Source organism: Metopolophium dirhodum, chromosome 3, assembly GCF_019925205.1.
Source record: "Metopolophium dirhodum isolate CAU chromosome 3, ASM1992520v1, whole genome shotgun sequence".
In the NCBI taxonomy this organism is placed as follows: domain Eukaryota; kingdom Metazoa; phylum Arthropoda; class Insecta; order Hemiptera; family Aphididae; genus Metopolophium; species Metopolophium dirhodum.
In genome coordinates, this window is record NC_083562.1 from 27,627,087 (window position 1) to 27,644,947 (window position 17,861).

A 17,861-nucleotide genomic window follows, 5' to 3' on the forward strand; every position below is an offset into this window, starting at 1 on the left:
AATGGTTCAAAGAATGATTGAATCAAACTGGTCACAGATCACAATAGATTCTTTAATTACTTTTTTCCTTTTAATACATATTATTATTATGTAATGTGAAAAAAATTAATGTCAAACATTTCTGAATACAATAATAACAGTTAGGTAAATCAAATCAGATTGCCAATTCATATATTTTATAGACCTACTTATAATTATTCAAAAATATTGATATTTATAGAAAAAAAATTTAAAAATTGGAAACTGAAAATGTCCGTAAACAGTTTAAAATAAGTCAAAGTATTTTTAAAATGTTATGGTGTATAGAAAATTCTAATTTTGCATAAAAATTCCTGCTTTTCTTTAATTTTTCTTTTTACTTTTGACCCCCCCCCCCCCCAAAAAAAAAAAAAAGTACCAAATAGATTCACTAGAAAAGATACTGTTAAAGAAAATCCAAGCATTTTTACTGTCCTAAAAGGTGGCAACAGACACAAAAAAAAAAAATTAAAAAAAAAACATACATCATTGTAAAATTAATACATTCATCGCTCTGCTCAGAATCTAAAAGTGGTTTACTGGTAATAATATCTTGGAAATTCAATAATTATATTTTTCAATATTATTATTCGAACCGATTGTTTAAAATATGAATTATTGTACCTATATAGTATATAATCAACATTTGTTGTTCCAGTAATAGCATGCACTATTTTTGCTACGAATCATCATACATGGTATTTGGTACATAATAACTTGTAATGTCATACAACAATTAAAGTTATATTTTTATCACATAACAGAAGCTATGGTCGTCTTTTTGATTGTACTTAACTGCGTGAGTGTATACGGATGTGCGTCAGTCCCCACATTGACATATAAGTAGTAGGTACCTATAAACAAAAATGTATTCGTAATTGACGAATGGGTCTGCTCGGGAATATTCAGCTTCAGTTTAATCGTATGCATCCTGTAGTCAAGAACGCTGCATCATGTCTGGATCTAAAAACATAGATTTGGTTTTTCTGCAATCCATGATTGACAAGACCGAACCTGGAGTAAAAATTAATTCGTACGAAGTGAGTGATGTAAAATAAATTGCACAATAATATTATAAAATACCTACGTTTATTAACGTTGGGTTTGGTCGAATTGCGGTACTTTACAGATAGCATTAGGATCGAAACGAGGTGATAACTATACATCAATGTTGTACAGAATCCAACTGTATGGAGACAACGGTTGGTCAAAATCTCTGATCTACAAGTGTTTGCCCGATAACAGACAGGCGAGAAATACATATAAATCTGAAATACTATTTAATAACGAAGTAACATTCTATACAAAATCGTTAACAGCATTGATGAAATATCAAGTCCGTATATAGAGTACCCTATATGTTATATTTTTATCATAAGGCTTACATCACTAATGCTTTAGGAGCTGAAAAAAATGGTCGAAACTTTTAACAGTGTGCCGAAATGTTATTTGGCCCAAAGCGACATCGTTATATTGGAAGACATGCGATGCAAAGGATTCACCATGTTAGACAGAATGAAGGGTCTTGATTTTAACCATTGTAGAGCCATACTAAGGTAATGATTTGGTGGGAATATTATTTTATGCGTCTGAGTTGGCGTGTAATGATTTTTCAGAGTCTTGGGCAAATTCCACGGGTTATCGCTATCCATGAAAGTCGATGAACCAGAAAAGTTTAAAGAATGCATTTCGGACGCAATAAATGAAGTGTACTACAAGAGTGAAAACGAATTGTGGTACAAAGGATATTACAGACGAGCCGCAGAGAACGCAGAGAAAATGGTGCATTTACACATAGATATACCGTTAATGCTGAAATATCATAGCATTTCACGTAATTAATATTATATTAATGATAATCACGATTTTTTTTTCTAACAGCTGGAGGCTGAATTGACCGAAGACGAAAAACCAAAATATTTGGATAAATTTCGAAAATTTGTCAACCACGAATCGTTCTTTGGGTATATGGTGGGACTGGTGTCACCTAAAGAATCGCTAGCTGTACTCTGTCACGGCGATTGTTGGACGAACAATTTTTTGTTTCAGTACGCTCAAGACGGGAGCATATCTGAAGTATAAGACGTGACATTATTTACGAGTCATACAAATACAAAAAAATAATAACGAATTGATTTTTATTCATTTTCTAGGTGTCTATAGTTGACTTTCAGTTGGCTAGGTATGGCTCTCCAGCATTGGACTTGGTCAGTCTTTTGTATTGCTGTACCAGTGTAGAGTTAAGAAAACAGTATTTACCTGAACTGTTGGAAGAATATTACGATTCAATTGTCAGTGTTTTAACGCAAACAGACTGTTTGAATCATTATCCAGATATTCGACAAAAGTAAGTACTTATGACAATTTTATTTTTAACCGGAACTGATTTATTTAAAAAAAAAACACTATAATTGCATGGAATTGATCTTAATAGTTTTAAAATCAAAATTAATTACGTAAAAAGTATCGACAATCATTATAAATTTTTCTCGAGGAAAAGTATTCAATGATAGTCATATAGTTACCTAAATAATCAAATCAAAATTCTATTATAAATACCTATACAAATATTTTGTTTATGATAATTCGGTTAGGTAACAAATTCGTTTATGAATTGTATGTGCCTAAAATTGAGATATTAAATTATTGTATTATATATTTATATATTAATTCAACTGAAGCAAAACGGAAAACGATAAAAATAAAGATTCATTTTAACCTGGGCGAAGTTGGTTAATACAGCGCTAGTAGGTACCTATATAATATTATAATGAATTAGTAAATATTAGTACAATATATTTCGTTACTATTTAACATATTATCTAGTACCTACTGTACCTATCATAGCTATCATATATTATAGTATCATATCGTTGATGTTAATTTTTGTTTCTAAAGTTTCTTTTTTGATGTTAGGTTTATTTAATTAGGTATATCATATTTTTATTTGTATAAGTATTTTAATTTAAACGAATTGTAATATCGTTGACCTCCGTATACCAGATACGAGCTTATAGCTCAGTTGGTATTCGTATCAGCTATTATTAATGTATTTTATTGTAATTATTAATTGTAATTGTTTTGGCTGAATAAATAAATAAATAAATAATAAATATACATTGGTGTACCTTATATTTTAAAAATAAAATCAATAACAATTAGTTATTAAAATGTGCTTAGTGATTAGTAATGTTCTAAAATGTGTTTTAATTTGAAATAGACTCGACGTTGTGTGTCGGTGCTGGTTTTTCCGCAATTCAATAAAATTTAAAAATTATATTTTACATTTTAGTTACTACCTTAATTATAATACTTTCCACTAATCTAGTATCTGATACATATTTAGGGGGGGGATTGATACGGTGCATTATATCAACGAAAATCACTTCACAGGAAAAACTCACACCTCATATAGGTATATAGGTACGTCGAATTTTGATATATTTTTTTTTTATCTGGAAGATGGCAACTTTTTTTAGGTTGGATCTAAGGCCGAATTTTTATTTTACTTTAAATAATGGTAGAAAAATACGTTCAAAAAGAATAAATTTTGTGCATTATTTAAATGCTTATTTTAACTTCTATAACTAAAATTTTGAAAATCAGGCTTTGATCTGACCTGCAAAATGTTTTCTTCTTAAAAAAGACGCCCTTAAACACATATTATAGGTAAAGCCGTAAAGGTATAATTAATGTATAATAGGTAGGTATAATAGGTACCTCAGAGTCTCAAGCTCTACCTTCGATATTCCTATACATCGACCACGTACAATAGTTAAAAAAAAATACAGACCCTTGTTATATTATTTAAATTTTAAGTTTAAGTTTCTAAAAGCTAGAAAACAGTGTCCATCATTTTCAAATTCATCAAATTTTGCTTTTTTTAAGACCTAAATATTAAATGTATGTATTTAACAAAGTTAAAAATAATAATATGTACCTATAGGTATACTGATAATACCTGCACCAATAAAAAGTAATTTTAGCTTAAATAAAAAAATGGTTGTATTGATAAAAACAGTGACCTTACCTGATTTCCACTCACAACCTATCATTATAATATTGAATATAATTTGTCCTCTTATATTAAATTAACAATATTTATCTATTAATTGAAATTTTTTTTAATATTGTTCGATTGTTTATGATCCGTATGCTGCCGCGGGAATAAGCCAATTTAAAAGTGTAAAAATAATAATTATCGAAGTTTATTACTTTTGTCCTAGAAATTTCAGATTTACTTCCGCGTGATAACTATCCGGGTTCTCTTTAAGAAATATTTAAAGAATAGTAAACAGCCGTTACTCGTTAATTATGGTTTCTAAATAGTAAATAGCTGCTTAAGGGTGAAGTCGGTAGGTACCTACCTACTTTGTTCGGAAATCGGCAGGTACTCTTTTCAATTAAAACTGTATTACCTATTTACCTGGTTTAATTGTTTTATCAATTTTAAATCAGTTTTGCTTGTTTTTTATAATGTTATCGATGTTACTGTATGAATTGGATTCATAAATAAACGATTCAATAAATGCATAAACCCTATCACTGCAGGTTATACGAAGAGGTGCGTGAATACAACGTGTTCGGTCTAGGAGTAGCACTAGATATGATACCGATCATTACATGTGACTCGGAGCTGGCTCCAGACATGTATACCGAAGATACGATCAGCATGGACGACGAACCCAGCAAGGAGCCTTACCCGGTCATGACCACTAGCAACTTATTATGTCGCCAAATGATTGCAGACTTGGTTAAAGAACTCGTGGATAATGGATGTTTAACATAATAGGTTGGGTTGGTTAACACGATGTATGATTATCATTTAATGATATTAAATTATAGCCGTATGATGCTGTTTTTTTTTAAATTTGTGATTCTTAATATTTTTGTTCTATTATAGCATTGTCATTTAACAATATTATTCGATACGTGATATCATTATACCATAATATAGTATTATACGGATTTTGTGTTCATTTAGATATTAAAATAATTAAACAATAAAATAATCATCGTTTTATACCAAATGTATTAATAGCTATAATTTACCAATGTGCTTTAAATTGTGCAGTATACACACTGGCAGTGCTATCGTCAAACATTTATTATGCATTTTTAATTTCAAATGGATAGATTCCAAACAATTTTTAATTTTTTAAAGTGGGTACTTCAGGTTTAAATACTTGAACAAGTTAAATATAAAGTTATAACCATTTTTTCAGACCATTAATTTATTTTAATAATGTTGAACACTTTGAACACTATATTCAATATACAAAATGTAAAATATAGAACAGTTAAAAATTAAACATTATTTCATAACACATTAAATGGATAACACTAAGTACTGTACAATTCACAGATTTCCTTTATTTTAAATTGGTTATATCAAAAAAAAAAAGTCCTCATTTATATTGATACTTTACGTGACATTTAAGTATTCATATCATTTTATGAACATATCGTTATAACTTTTTTAGTACTCCTAAAAGATTTGTTTAGGTTGGCGAATCTATAAAATACCATACATAATATTCCAAATAAAATGATTAAAATATATTAATAAATATATATTCATCCTGCACCATCAGAAATCAACATAATAAAGAAAAATGTTATTGTGTCCGTCAAAAAATCTCCAAACTACCAATCTGTCAATATTTTTGGCATCCTTGTTGTAACATTGGAAATAATTATAAAAGTGGTATCACCTCATATTTTTTACAGTTAGGTGTATCCTTATGAGTTATGACATATTGTGTCCAGTAATGACCCATGTCGCATGGATCATTCGACAACACTCTTTTGGTAGATAAGATTGAGACTCGCATGCATGTTTATTACTTTTTCCTATGGATAAAAGCCTATGGATTAAAATTATTTTGAGTGTCTAATTTTCAGTTAACAGTCACCTCAAGGTACACCTTGGATTGGATGTGTATCAGTGTATCACACAGGTTTATTTAAGGATAGGTGAGCATCTACATAATATTATTATTTAATTCTCACAAAACCATAATATAATACATCAATACTTAACTATATTTTATACTTAAATTTGTTGTCATTGTCATTCCTCAAAAATACCAATATCAATTATTATAAGGCCAGAATAGAGAATATTTTTGGGTCAATAATTATTGAAGAGTATTTAAGACTGTTACCAATATATTATTGCGGAAACTTGTGAGAAAATAAAATCATTTTAATAATTAATAATATACGTCACACAAGTGTTTTATTTTAAACATTGATTTTCCAGAAAAAAAATAATACAGTATAAAAAATAAAAATATTACTAATAAACTATAAGATACTACTATATTTTAATAAAAAATATTATAGACAAGGTTAGGCACCATACATATAAAATAATCACTTATTGAGCTGAGACATAATTAATATTAATATTAGACATAATTGAATATGATGATATTTATCATTCATACTGTTATAAAACTTATTTTTAGATTGTCATATTGTTTTAACATAATATGTATTTTGTATTAATTAGTTGAAATTATCCAAATGATAAATACATAAAAAAAAATAATTTATTATGCACTTAAAATAAAAATATATATTCATTACAATATATACATAATACATATTATGAATATTGTAAATGAATGACTATTATTGCCAAAATATAAATATAAATAATTTTTACAAAAATAAATCTACCTAATACTGTGAGTTAACAACATTGTAGCTTGATGTATAAAGTATACATAGTTTATGTATAAAGTTAACTCATTTACAGTTTAAAAATCTAGCAAAATTAAATAAAACAGTTAAAAGACTAAATAATTTGGTAGAGACTAAAACATAATTAAGTAGACAAATATTTATGGAGATGAATATCCTATAAAAGATATTACAGAACACAATTTACACTGACTTCAGCATTTAATGTAAAAGAACCACAATAGAAACCGAATTCGATTGCTGTCAAGTGTCAGGTATGTGATACGTAGCTCTAATAAAAATATATCACTTTATTTTACTCGATCTTCGTTATCTAATGCCATAAAAATATATTTGTAGAAAAGCGTTGATGTTATTGTTCCGGAAAATGGACCAACCCAGTATACCTGAAAAGAAAAAAATAATTGTTTGAATGCATTTTGTTTATATAACAACTTTCAATAGTTATTAAGATATTAATATATTATCATTTACCCAATGCATGTTCCATGAATTGTTGTAGACTGCTGGTGCTAATGATCGTGCTGGGTTCAAACTGTTTCCAGTAAAAGGGCCCTAGAACAATAATAAAAATTTAGTAAAGATAATAGGCAATTAAAAATGAAAACAAAATGAAAATTGCAACATTTTTAAGATCATGGGTGTTTATTATATGCTTTATTGCTTTCTATTTTTATATAATTTGTAATAGATGATAATTTAAGAAGATGCTATACTTAAATACTTTAATTAGGTATTGTCTATATTTATCCAACAAACCAAATTATAAAACTCATTTGTAATTCCTAAGTATATCCTTCAAATTAGGTGTAAAACAAAAAAATACTAAATATTAAATTGATATTGATATCTGACAATTAAAATTATTTGAATAAGTATTAGAAGACAATTTACAAAATGTTTAATGTAATGATATTCTTTAAGATGTGCATTTTTAAGTTAAAATAATAATATGTTGATAACATACAAAATGTAAAATCATAAAATTATATTATGCCTACTTTAATAAATAATCATTAATGAATTATTTTACATATTTTTATGTTACTATAATAATATTATGCAAACATTTTATAGTTTATTAAAGACCACTGAGAAAAACGTGTTGCTAGTCACTATCAAATATTTTTAGTAGAATTTTGAACACTTAAAATGTAAAAATTCTTAACCACTACAAACAAGCATGGTATAATATTTTTAATGTAATAATTTTTTTATACATTTAAAATAACTCAACACGTTTTTACCCTGGAGTTGTTAACTGAATACTTTTGACAATAATTAATAATCACAGTTTAATATACTTACAACAACAACTGATGTCACAAATATCATAGCTAAAAATTTCAGAGGACCACAATCTCCATTACCACTTTTAGGATCCCAGACAGCACATACTAAAAGTATCAAAACCCCTGTAGTTATAGCTTCAATTAAAACGGCTTGCCATGCAGTCAAACCTATAACTGGGCTTGTTACACAAACTCCAGATTCTGATGAATTTAATATATTATAAGGTGAAATAACCTATAAAATAATAAAAATTCAATTCAATAATTCAGTCATACTTTTGATTAGGTACCTATATTATTCAATTTAGGTTCTCACCACTAGAACTCCATAACCGATCATAGCTCCCAAAAATTCGGCTAAGAAATAAACAATAGCTGTTAATATTGGTAATTTACCAAGAAGTAATGCACACAATGTAACACACGGATTTATATGACAATTACTGATGTGACCAATAATCTGCACCAAGTCAAAAATTACCATTAGTAAACAAAATATTACAAATATATATTTATAAAATACTTACAACAATAGTGACAGCTACAATACCAGCAAATGCAATAGCACCACTGTATTGACCAAGTTCTCCACCCGGATACTTAGGAACTAATCCCATACAACCGAAGAACATTAAAAACGCAGTACCAAAGAGTTCAGCTAAGAATATCGTTACAAGTTTTTGCCATGGCTGCCGTTCATACAATTGGCTTGGTTCAGCTGTACCTGAAAGAATAAATACATCTATGAGTTTTATTTTGTTATAAAATAAACATAATATTGTGTACCTTGTGATATAAACGGTACAGAATCAAAAGTTAAATCATCCATTTAAATATTGAACACTGAGTTTAACGTTTTAACTGTTTGGCTAAGGTTGTTTTCTCGTGTTGTTCAATATGTGCCTATGCACGCCAACAAAGACCAGGTAATGTCAAAAAAAATATTCTATTACGATCGATGGTTATAATTATTAAGTTGATATAGGTAGTTGGTTTAAGAATGTTTGGTTAGGAAAACAATTCAAATGTTCTATACACTGAAATTTTGTACTTAATTGAATAATTATACACATGACACATGAAGGATAACACAGTACACATTTTCTTATTTCTAAATTATTACCTAATTGTAAATAGTAAATATAATAACAAACCTAGACACCTAACTACTTAGTGCTTATCATTAGTGGTTGATATTATTATGTTATGTCACGTAGATATTATATTATATTAAAATTTAAGAAGATCATAAGATACGGAAGTCTTTAATAAATTCTATTTATTATAGGACTGGATACATGGTACCTATTTAATATGTCATGATAGGTACTAATATACTACCTATATGTGATATGTCTCTATAATAACTTGGAATAATTATTACATTATTATTATAGTGATATAATTCTTTCGAGTAGATGTCTATGCTTCCATAATAGTAATATCAATATTCACAATATAAACTGTATAACAATATACAGAGTATACGAAATACAAATCTGTGTTCCGAAATGCGACTTCTGTGGTTCCGTCCACAAATCTTTATCACACAATAACACGTCACAATGTAATCATCAGTTACTTAGTTACCTTATCAATAGATTTAAAAACATTATTATAGTTAATAATTATTATTTATTTATTTATTAATTCGTGGAGACTGGAGAGTACATGTTTTGTCATAGACATATAATATAATATTATGTATTTATGTCTATTTGTTTTGAGGATTGGTCAAATATATAGCCATATAGGTATAAGTGCCGTATATACACCACGTCCGTGATAAAACTAGCCCAAACATTGTTGTTTTATGAAGAGAGGGCTGAAACCCCTCCATACATTTCCTTAGAAAGTAATCCGATGGAGCTTTGCCCCCACCCAATGTCCATGGGCAATATGCATTGCTTATTTTTATTATTAAAATAATAAATAAAAATGATTATTATTATTTTATGATAATTAATGAAAGTGTTCACGATTTGTTTTATGTTTCAAGTCTTACTTCACAAATTATTTAAAGGCAGAGATGTATTATCATTAACCAGTTTATTAAAAAATCGGTATAGGTAAGTAGGTACCTACATAATATACTTTTAAGCCTTTTAGCTATGGATATTAGCTGTTTGTAGGGGAGGGGGTACGGTTGGAAACCCGGGTGCTCACCCATCAGGGAATTAGTGAACCGGCCGGTGCTTGCACTCAGAACACGTTTCGTGACTCAATGCAACCACCACACCACACCAAGCCACAAAGAAAGATTATGTCATGCTTAAATATTATTTTATAGTGTTATACAATATACAATGAAACTTATATTTTTGTATATTCAACATAGACATTAGACAAACATACATGGACATATAATTCCACTATCAAATGTATATAGTATGTATTAATAAAATATGTTAATACTCAGACATTAAAATTTTAAGGTCACACATTTGTCTTTTATTATAAGTTTATACAAAATAAAATAAAATAAATTATAATTAAAAAAAAAAAAAACTTCTATATACCTCACAACTTATTTTTATTAAAAGGGGAGGTCATTACCCCAATGTTTTATCTAGTAAAAATATTGGTCATGTACATTTATAAAATACACATAGGTATAGGAATATGGACTATCAATAAAAAAAATGTCCAGTTGATACATATACATACTACATATTATATTATATTAATTAATTAATTTCCGATAAATTTCCAGTTTCATCCTATTTTACTATATTTTTTTATGTTTATACTTAATCGGTGTGAGTGCGTAATACTCGGCAACGATTTGTATAACTTTATTATATACCTAAACCTAAAAGTATACAACACATTAACAATACAATACAATTCATATAACATGGAAATTATACACCTAGTATAGGTTAGGTGTAGGTGCATCCAAAATATATCCCACATTCCGTACATTGTATTAGGTATATGTATATTATTACACAAAAGCTATGATAAAAAAACCAAAAACGATCATAATATGATTTTATTTCCAAAGTTAAAATTTGGTGTCAATCTAAGATCTACCACTGGGTCGAATCTATTTCATTTGAAAAATACTAAAAATTAAACAAGCAATAATTTAAGTGTTGGAGTGCATGAGCTCTAATGGGCCACCGCACACCGCACACCCCATACCAACTAAAACTGAATTGTTGAACAATGCCATAGGTAAAATTGGGTTATGTATTTTAATTGCCATGAAATAAAATAAAATGTATAAATAAAAATATAAATGTTTACAATAAAATTATATTTTGTAGGTATATAATATATAGGCACTATCGATGTAGGTCAAATATCTTCGACCAGAAAATAGTGAAATCGTTACGCTAAATTAATGAAACTTCAAAATAAATTAAGGTAGGTACTGTTATATTTACAACTATAGTGAACAACGTAACTGTATAAAACATATTATAATATACAATCAATAAGAATAAAATATATTTTTTTTAATGAATTTTTTTATTTTCTTGATTTTTAATCAAGTAAGTATGGTAATTGAAATGAAAAAAGTCTGAATTTTGAAAACTTCAAGAATTTGTGTTAAATAGGAAAATAATAAAAATGTTACTCAGTAATGATGAATATATAGGTGGGTAATTTAGCTAGCTTTAATACAAATAATAATGAGAGAGATTTGATATATACCGTGTGATATATATACCGTGTGACGCGGTATAATCACTTGAATCCATAAAAACGTCGGCCTGAACAGTACCAAAATTTCTATTTTTTAACTTTTCTCCTAAACTATGAAAGCTAGAAAGTTGGTTGATAACTCATTAAATACTAAATGTGGAATTAAAATTTTTTTAAAAAATTATTTAATTTTTCACAGATAAAAAAAAGAGTTATTTTTTGCTAGATTTTTATTTAGCGAGGTAGATTTCCGAAACTGGAGACCGGATTTTGTTGTTTGGGGTCTTGTTAGATTCGCATTGCCTAGGAAAAGTGCAGTGTAGATTTTCAGAACTTTATCTCCAATCGTTAATTCACTACAAAGCTGTAAAGCTGAAAAACATCAAAAAACGCCCAATAAAATTTGTTTTAATTTGTTTTAATGTTCTGTAATGAATTAACTATTAAAGATAAAGTTCTGAAAATCTTCACTGCACTTCTCCTAACCAATGTGAATCTAACAAGACCCCAAACAACAAAATCCGCTCTCCGGTTTCGGAGATCTATCTCACTAAATGAAAATCTAAATGATAAATTAAGTTGATTCAGTGCACACTAGACACGTAATGTTAAATATATAATAGGAAAACTCTAAAGCTAGATATATTTATATGATAATATGTCGCCGGAGTCTATTGTCGTATGGCGTATGTGACAAATGTACACTACACACATTTTCTGAAAACGAATCATAATTCATAACTGAGCCCTATTAGATTAGTTTTATCAGTTATAACTATTGAACTAATCAACATGGATATAAGTATATAACATTCAAATAGATTCAAGGAACAAATTAATTTAATAATGCCATTTTATGTCTAAAATCTAAATGCTGGATTGCCACAATAACTTGCCAGTATAATGTTATAATAATATTTTTAGACAAAAAATTACTATATCTATAGCCACCAAAAACATAAATTTCAATAACCCAGAACTAATAAAAATTATAATGCTTATCAGTCAATATAGCATAATAAATTACAAATTTAATCGATGTAGTTCTATAACAGCAAATAATAATTTATTATCTGCTATAATTGCATTAGTTATACATATATTTTATTTTATATAGCTTAAGCCTAAACAACAAATTTAATTATAATGGCGACATGGCGCGTTATATTAAAAGCACTGAGATGACTTTTTAACAGTTCTACAGTGGATAGAGTATATAGACGTACGCAGGCAGTAAAGATATAATATACAATTGTATTTTTAAGTATATTTTGGAATACCAAACAAAATCTGACCAAATCTTAATTTTGAAAAAAAAATTAACATAAATTCTGACTCAAAAGAAAACAATCACTTTTTGCGCATCATGCAGAATTATGCAATTGGCACGTCGTGAACCACGTGATCACCCTAACACTGAGGCGCTTGTGGGAGATACGCAACGTTGCAGCACTGACGAAAATCGGGTGACTGATTATTCTCTTTTGATATAGAGTACAGTACATTTTAATTGAACGCCCACTGTCCTTCATAGGTATTGTTTAGTAAAATAATATAAGAAATTATCAACAATACATTAAGCAACAAATATAATTCTAAAATAAATCGAAACCAAGGTAACAATTAATTTAAACCTCCAATTATTATGGTTAAAAGTGGGTTTTATTTGATAAATTTTAAATCACAGGGTATGTAATATACAATGTGTCCCATGAAGAAGTAACCGATCGTCGTCATTTGATAGTATACCTACACCTTAAATTATGAAAAAAAACCCTTAAAGGGGAGGGGGTATAACTTTTTTATTTTTTTTAGTTACGGGCAGTTCAACTTAAAAGAAAATCACATATAACTCCAATTTTATTAACGTCGTATTGACTACACTTTTTATTTTTATTTTATTATTCTACAAAATTCTACTTTTTTTTTTAAATTTAATAATAATAATTTGTACATTTCTGGTTTGATTGTGTATGTTAGTTGAAACTTGATAGCACAATGAAATGGCTTTAAAATAAAAAAATAAATTAAAATAACGATAAATAGTTGAAAAGTTTTGAAGATACATCAGTAAATATGCGATAGGTCCGGTTTGTTTTAAAAAAGTTGAATTGACCATAAGTCATAACTAAACAAATAAAAGTTAGACCCACCCTTTAAAGGGTTTTTTCATAACTAAAGGTATACTATATCATATGACGCTGGTCGGTCACTTCTTCACGAGACACATTGTATATACTTATCTAACTAAATTACAACCATAAACTACATTTTGGTTAAAAAACTTATTTTTTTGTTGGTTTATTTGATTTTAGTTGTTATGAAATATTGAACTAATAGTTTAAATATTTAAAAAGCATTTATGTTTAAATAATCGTATCGTATGCAATTAAATGTTGAAAAGTTACCTTAGTCATGTTAATGACACTTACACTTTTACTTCCATTAGGTATATATGTTTATATATGGTGAAAATATAGGAAAAGAAATTAAAAATAATATAAATATGAAAATTAATTAAATTAAAAAGAGAAGAAAAACAATATTGAATAGACCCGAATAGACTGAGAACGCCAGAATAACATACGCGTGTATAATGGCAAAAGAAGATCCATCAATATATTATGGGAAACTAGCATGGAGTAACACTTACTATCTAACAAATACTGATAGAATGTCGCAAGTATACGGAGTAGGTAACTGAAAAAAATGTAAAATATCTAGCAATTCGGATCCGACCCCAGGGGTCCCGGATCCAAAAACCAACCAGAACATTTTAATATTCTTAAAAAATTAATTTTTTCGATGTAATTAAAAAAAAACTCAAAATAAAGTATCTCTAACAGTCTAACCTATCTTTGAGGATTCAATATTCATAACGATAAAAGGATAAACCTCAAGCTTGTATCATTATAATATTATAATCCAATATAAAACAAAATTGTATCCTTATTGATTATATCATACAGATCCACGCAATTTAAAATATCATATACAGTATATGAGTTTAATGATCATCTAAAATAAATATTTGAATTTATAATATACTTACAAATAAATAACTGTACGCATTTAACACAAATTAACAAAAATAATTAATGTACATATACCTATTAAAATGTTTATTTGCTTTAGAATTTTTTTAAAGCAATCAAATTTTAATTTTTAAATTTAATATAATATAATCTAGTTATATCAAACCCCTAACTTGAATTAAACGAACATTTAGTATTTACCATATTCTGAAAAATCACCAAAGGAAACCGATGATCCAAGTCGTTTGAATAGTTTACTCGATACTTTTACGGGGCTCCCAAAACAACCAGCCATGTTTATTTGTATCTTGATAAATTTTAATAATAGATGTACAAAATGTAAGTAAAAATGCTGTATTAATTAGATAACATAAAACACTGGACGCTGTTTCAGTACCGAGTACTGCGAGTAAGTGAGCATAAAGAACCAAAACTACGCTTTTACTAAGAATCCCCGTTTCCGTGCTAAATCAATGGCAAGCGGTGAACCATGACAATAGATCTCCCACTACCCCATGACAATTGACAAATTACCCAATGGCTTACAATAATAACAGTAAAAATAATAATCTTGCGACATAGTACATGGAGTAAAAGGCTATAATATTATGGTCATAATTAAATAATTAAAATAAACGATAACCCATAAATAGTATAACAGTATATAATATAATGTGCTCACACGTCATCTAATATTATAATATACACTGTACCTATGATATATTATATCATACAAACTACGTGCAGCAAAGTGACAATAAAAGTTTTTAATTTGAATATAGAATGCTAAAATATATTTTTATATTTTAATTATTATTATTTAACTGATGTACCTAGACCCCAGTTGATTTGGAAAACTAACATTTTTAAACACAAAACAAGACTATAATAGATCTCCCCTCCCCCACCTCCACCAATAGGTACCAGAAGAAATCGTAAATACGCCATTGGTCTGATGACTGACATATAACATAAACAGTAGCTATGCTTCTAAATAAATTATTAATTTGATAGAATATTGCATTCCAAAAACTAATTCTCAAAAATGACCAAACCTAAAACCAAACCGTATAAACGAGAAAACGATAACATTAAAATATATTATTAGGTTGTTAAAATAATTTTTGTCATATCAGAAGCTGAAACAATTTATGTATATACCTACATAGAAAAAAGAAAACAAAAAAGTTGGACAAATGGGTACCGCTTTGCTGTACAGTAAGTGTCGAGTACAATGGATGTATTAAATACTTAAATTTGAATTCAATGATGAATCATTGCATACGAAAAACTATTCTGAGCGAAGATGGTCTATCAGCATATATTACTAAGTATATTTTATGATATTTTTGTTATTTAAGTAATTTATTTTACTATTAGTAATACAGTAGGTTGTAAGTTGAATTAATTTTTGCCATTTTATATTGAATGTAATAACAGAGGATAATAACATACTCTAAATGTTTCAAGTACCTACCCACGAATAATATTTTTAATTTAGTCTTCGTTTAATTATCTAATTTTCCGAATTTAAACTTAAAATGTCTATAAAAAAAAAATGTGTCAATATATTTTTTGGTTACAGTATAGATTAGTTAATTTTCTTATGGCTTATACCTATATATTACATTTTCAAGTCTTAGCTATAAAAATTGAATATTTTATAAACTATTAACTACAAATAATAATTTGCATATTTTCGTGATTTTTATGAGTTTTATCAAAATTTGAACTTCAAATGCTTATAAAAAAATCATGGCTATGTATCTTTTATATTAATAAATGGCCATGATAACAACTTATAAGGAACCTTGTGATAAATTTTCAAGCTTTTTGACACAGCAAAAAACTATTTATTGACATATTCAGAAAAAAACTAAAAAAAATTTAAAATTCAAAATGTCTATATAAATAGCTCAAAAATATTTTGGAAACTTTATATAATGTATATAAGATAATAAAATAAACATTTGGTGAATATTTTAAGTATCTTCGGTTATTTGTTTTTTAATCACAACTAAATAAGAAAATCGTTGGTGAGAAAGTTATTTTACCTGTGAATATCCATACATTCATACCTACATTTGGTTAAATACTTATATAAAATAACCCAATATATCTGTCACCTATACGATCATAATTTTAAACCTCAAAAATCAATTGTAAACTATTTTTATAGATTTTAAAAATTACTGCGATGATTTTAGTTTTACGATGAAAGATTTTTTTTAAACAGCATTTATAACTTTGTTATAGTTTATCATGAATTTAAAGTTTGAATTTGAATTTTGAATACAAAATAACATGTATAATATGTCTCACTATATTTGATGATTTAATGTCATGACTTTAAGCAACACACTGTAGTTATTCATCATAAATAATATTACTTAAGAAGGTATATTCTTTACATATTAAACGTAACTTATAGGTGGATGGAGTTGGATCAAAACATTACTACATTAAGCTTGTTTAACAAATATCAAGGATTAATATTGTTTTAGAATATGTACATTATTATCTATGACTTAATTAGACAACTATACAACATAAAATAATTTAAGTCTCAAATCAAACTTATACCTATTACTTACACGGCTACACAACTATATTTTACTAAGTAGGTACCTATAAGTAATAAGTATTTAATAAACCATAGTCAATAGATTAATTATTTATAGACAATAATATGTTGTGCGTAGGTAGTAGGCAGTGACGTATTTATGGGGGGGGGATATGGGGGATAGATCCCCTCCCTTGACCTTTTTTTTTAGTTTAGGTATAAAGTTTAAGCTGCAGTACTGTTGCTATTTATATTTTATAATTTTGTTATCCTGTGGGCTGCGAGTGATATTACCCAACAATAACAACAAAATTAAAATAGGACTATATTCGAGAGAAGTCGGGTAAAACCCGCTAGTACCTAACCTATTATACTGTTATATACGTAGAACACGAAACTAATTGCGACAGCGGACAGAAAACGATAAGGAATTCGTAAATTTTAAAATAAATATTAAAAAAGGTGGATAAGTGGATGTTGCTCTGCTGTACAGTAGGTTACAAGTGGGTCACTGTAATGGATGGTGTTAAATTTGAATTCAATGATATAATATCATTGTATAAGAAAAACGATTCTGAGCGAAAACGG

The 17,861-nt window shown here is 27.6% G+C and overlaps 2 protein-coding genes across 8 annotated transcripts in view; one reads left to right on the forward strand and one right to left on the reverse strand.

Moving 5' to 3' along the window:
• The first annotated feature begins 672 nt into the window (after nucleotides 1–672).
• On the forward strand, nucleotides 673–5,048 carry LOC132940105 (uncharacterized). The gene is made up of 7 exons (XM_061007525.1): nucleotides 673–1,058; nucleotides 1,148–1,354; nucleotides 1,420–1,574; nucleotides 1,635–1,800; nucleotides 1,900–2,094; nucleotides 2,172–2,365; nucleotides 4,570–5,048. The coding sequence occupies exons 1-7, from the start codon at nucleotides 972–974 to the stop codon at nucleotides 4,805–4,807; spliced, it is 1,242 nt and encodes a 413-aa protein (XP_060863508.1). The 5' UTR covers nucleotides 673–971; the 3' UTR covers nucleotides 4,808–5,048.
• A 1,275-nt stretch (nucleotides 5,049–6,323) lies between these two features.
• The window catches only part of LOC132941105 (aquaporin-like), a 43,324-nt gene continuing 31,786 nt past the window's right edge, over nucleotides 6,324–17,861 (reverse strand). For 5 of the 7 annotated variants that reach the window (XM_061008991.1, XM_061008992.1, XM_061008990.1 and 2 more), the window contains 5 exons: nucleotides 8,549–8,745; nucleotides 8,338–8,481; nucleotides 8,038–8,256; nucleotides 7,204–7,284; nucleotides 6,324–7,115 (listed from right to left, as the gene is read on the reverse strand). In XM_061008991.1, the coding sequence (XP_060864974.1) occupies nucleotides 7,020–7,115; nucleotides 7,204–7,284; nucleotides 8,038–8,256; nucleotides 8,338–8,481; nucleotides 8,549–8,745 (737 nt within the window). In that variant the 3' untranslated portion in view covers nucleotides 6,324–7,019. Of the gene's footprint in view, nucleotides 7,116–7,203; nucleotides 7,285–8,037; nucleotides 8,257–8,337; nucleotides 8,482–8,548; nucleotides 8,746–8,807; nucleotides 9,186–14,911; nucleotides 15,117–17,861 lie in introns of those variants that run through there. The other 2 variants (XM_061008993.1, XM_061008995.1) reach the window with 2 other exon arrangements.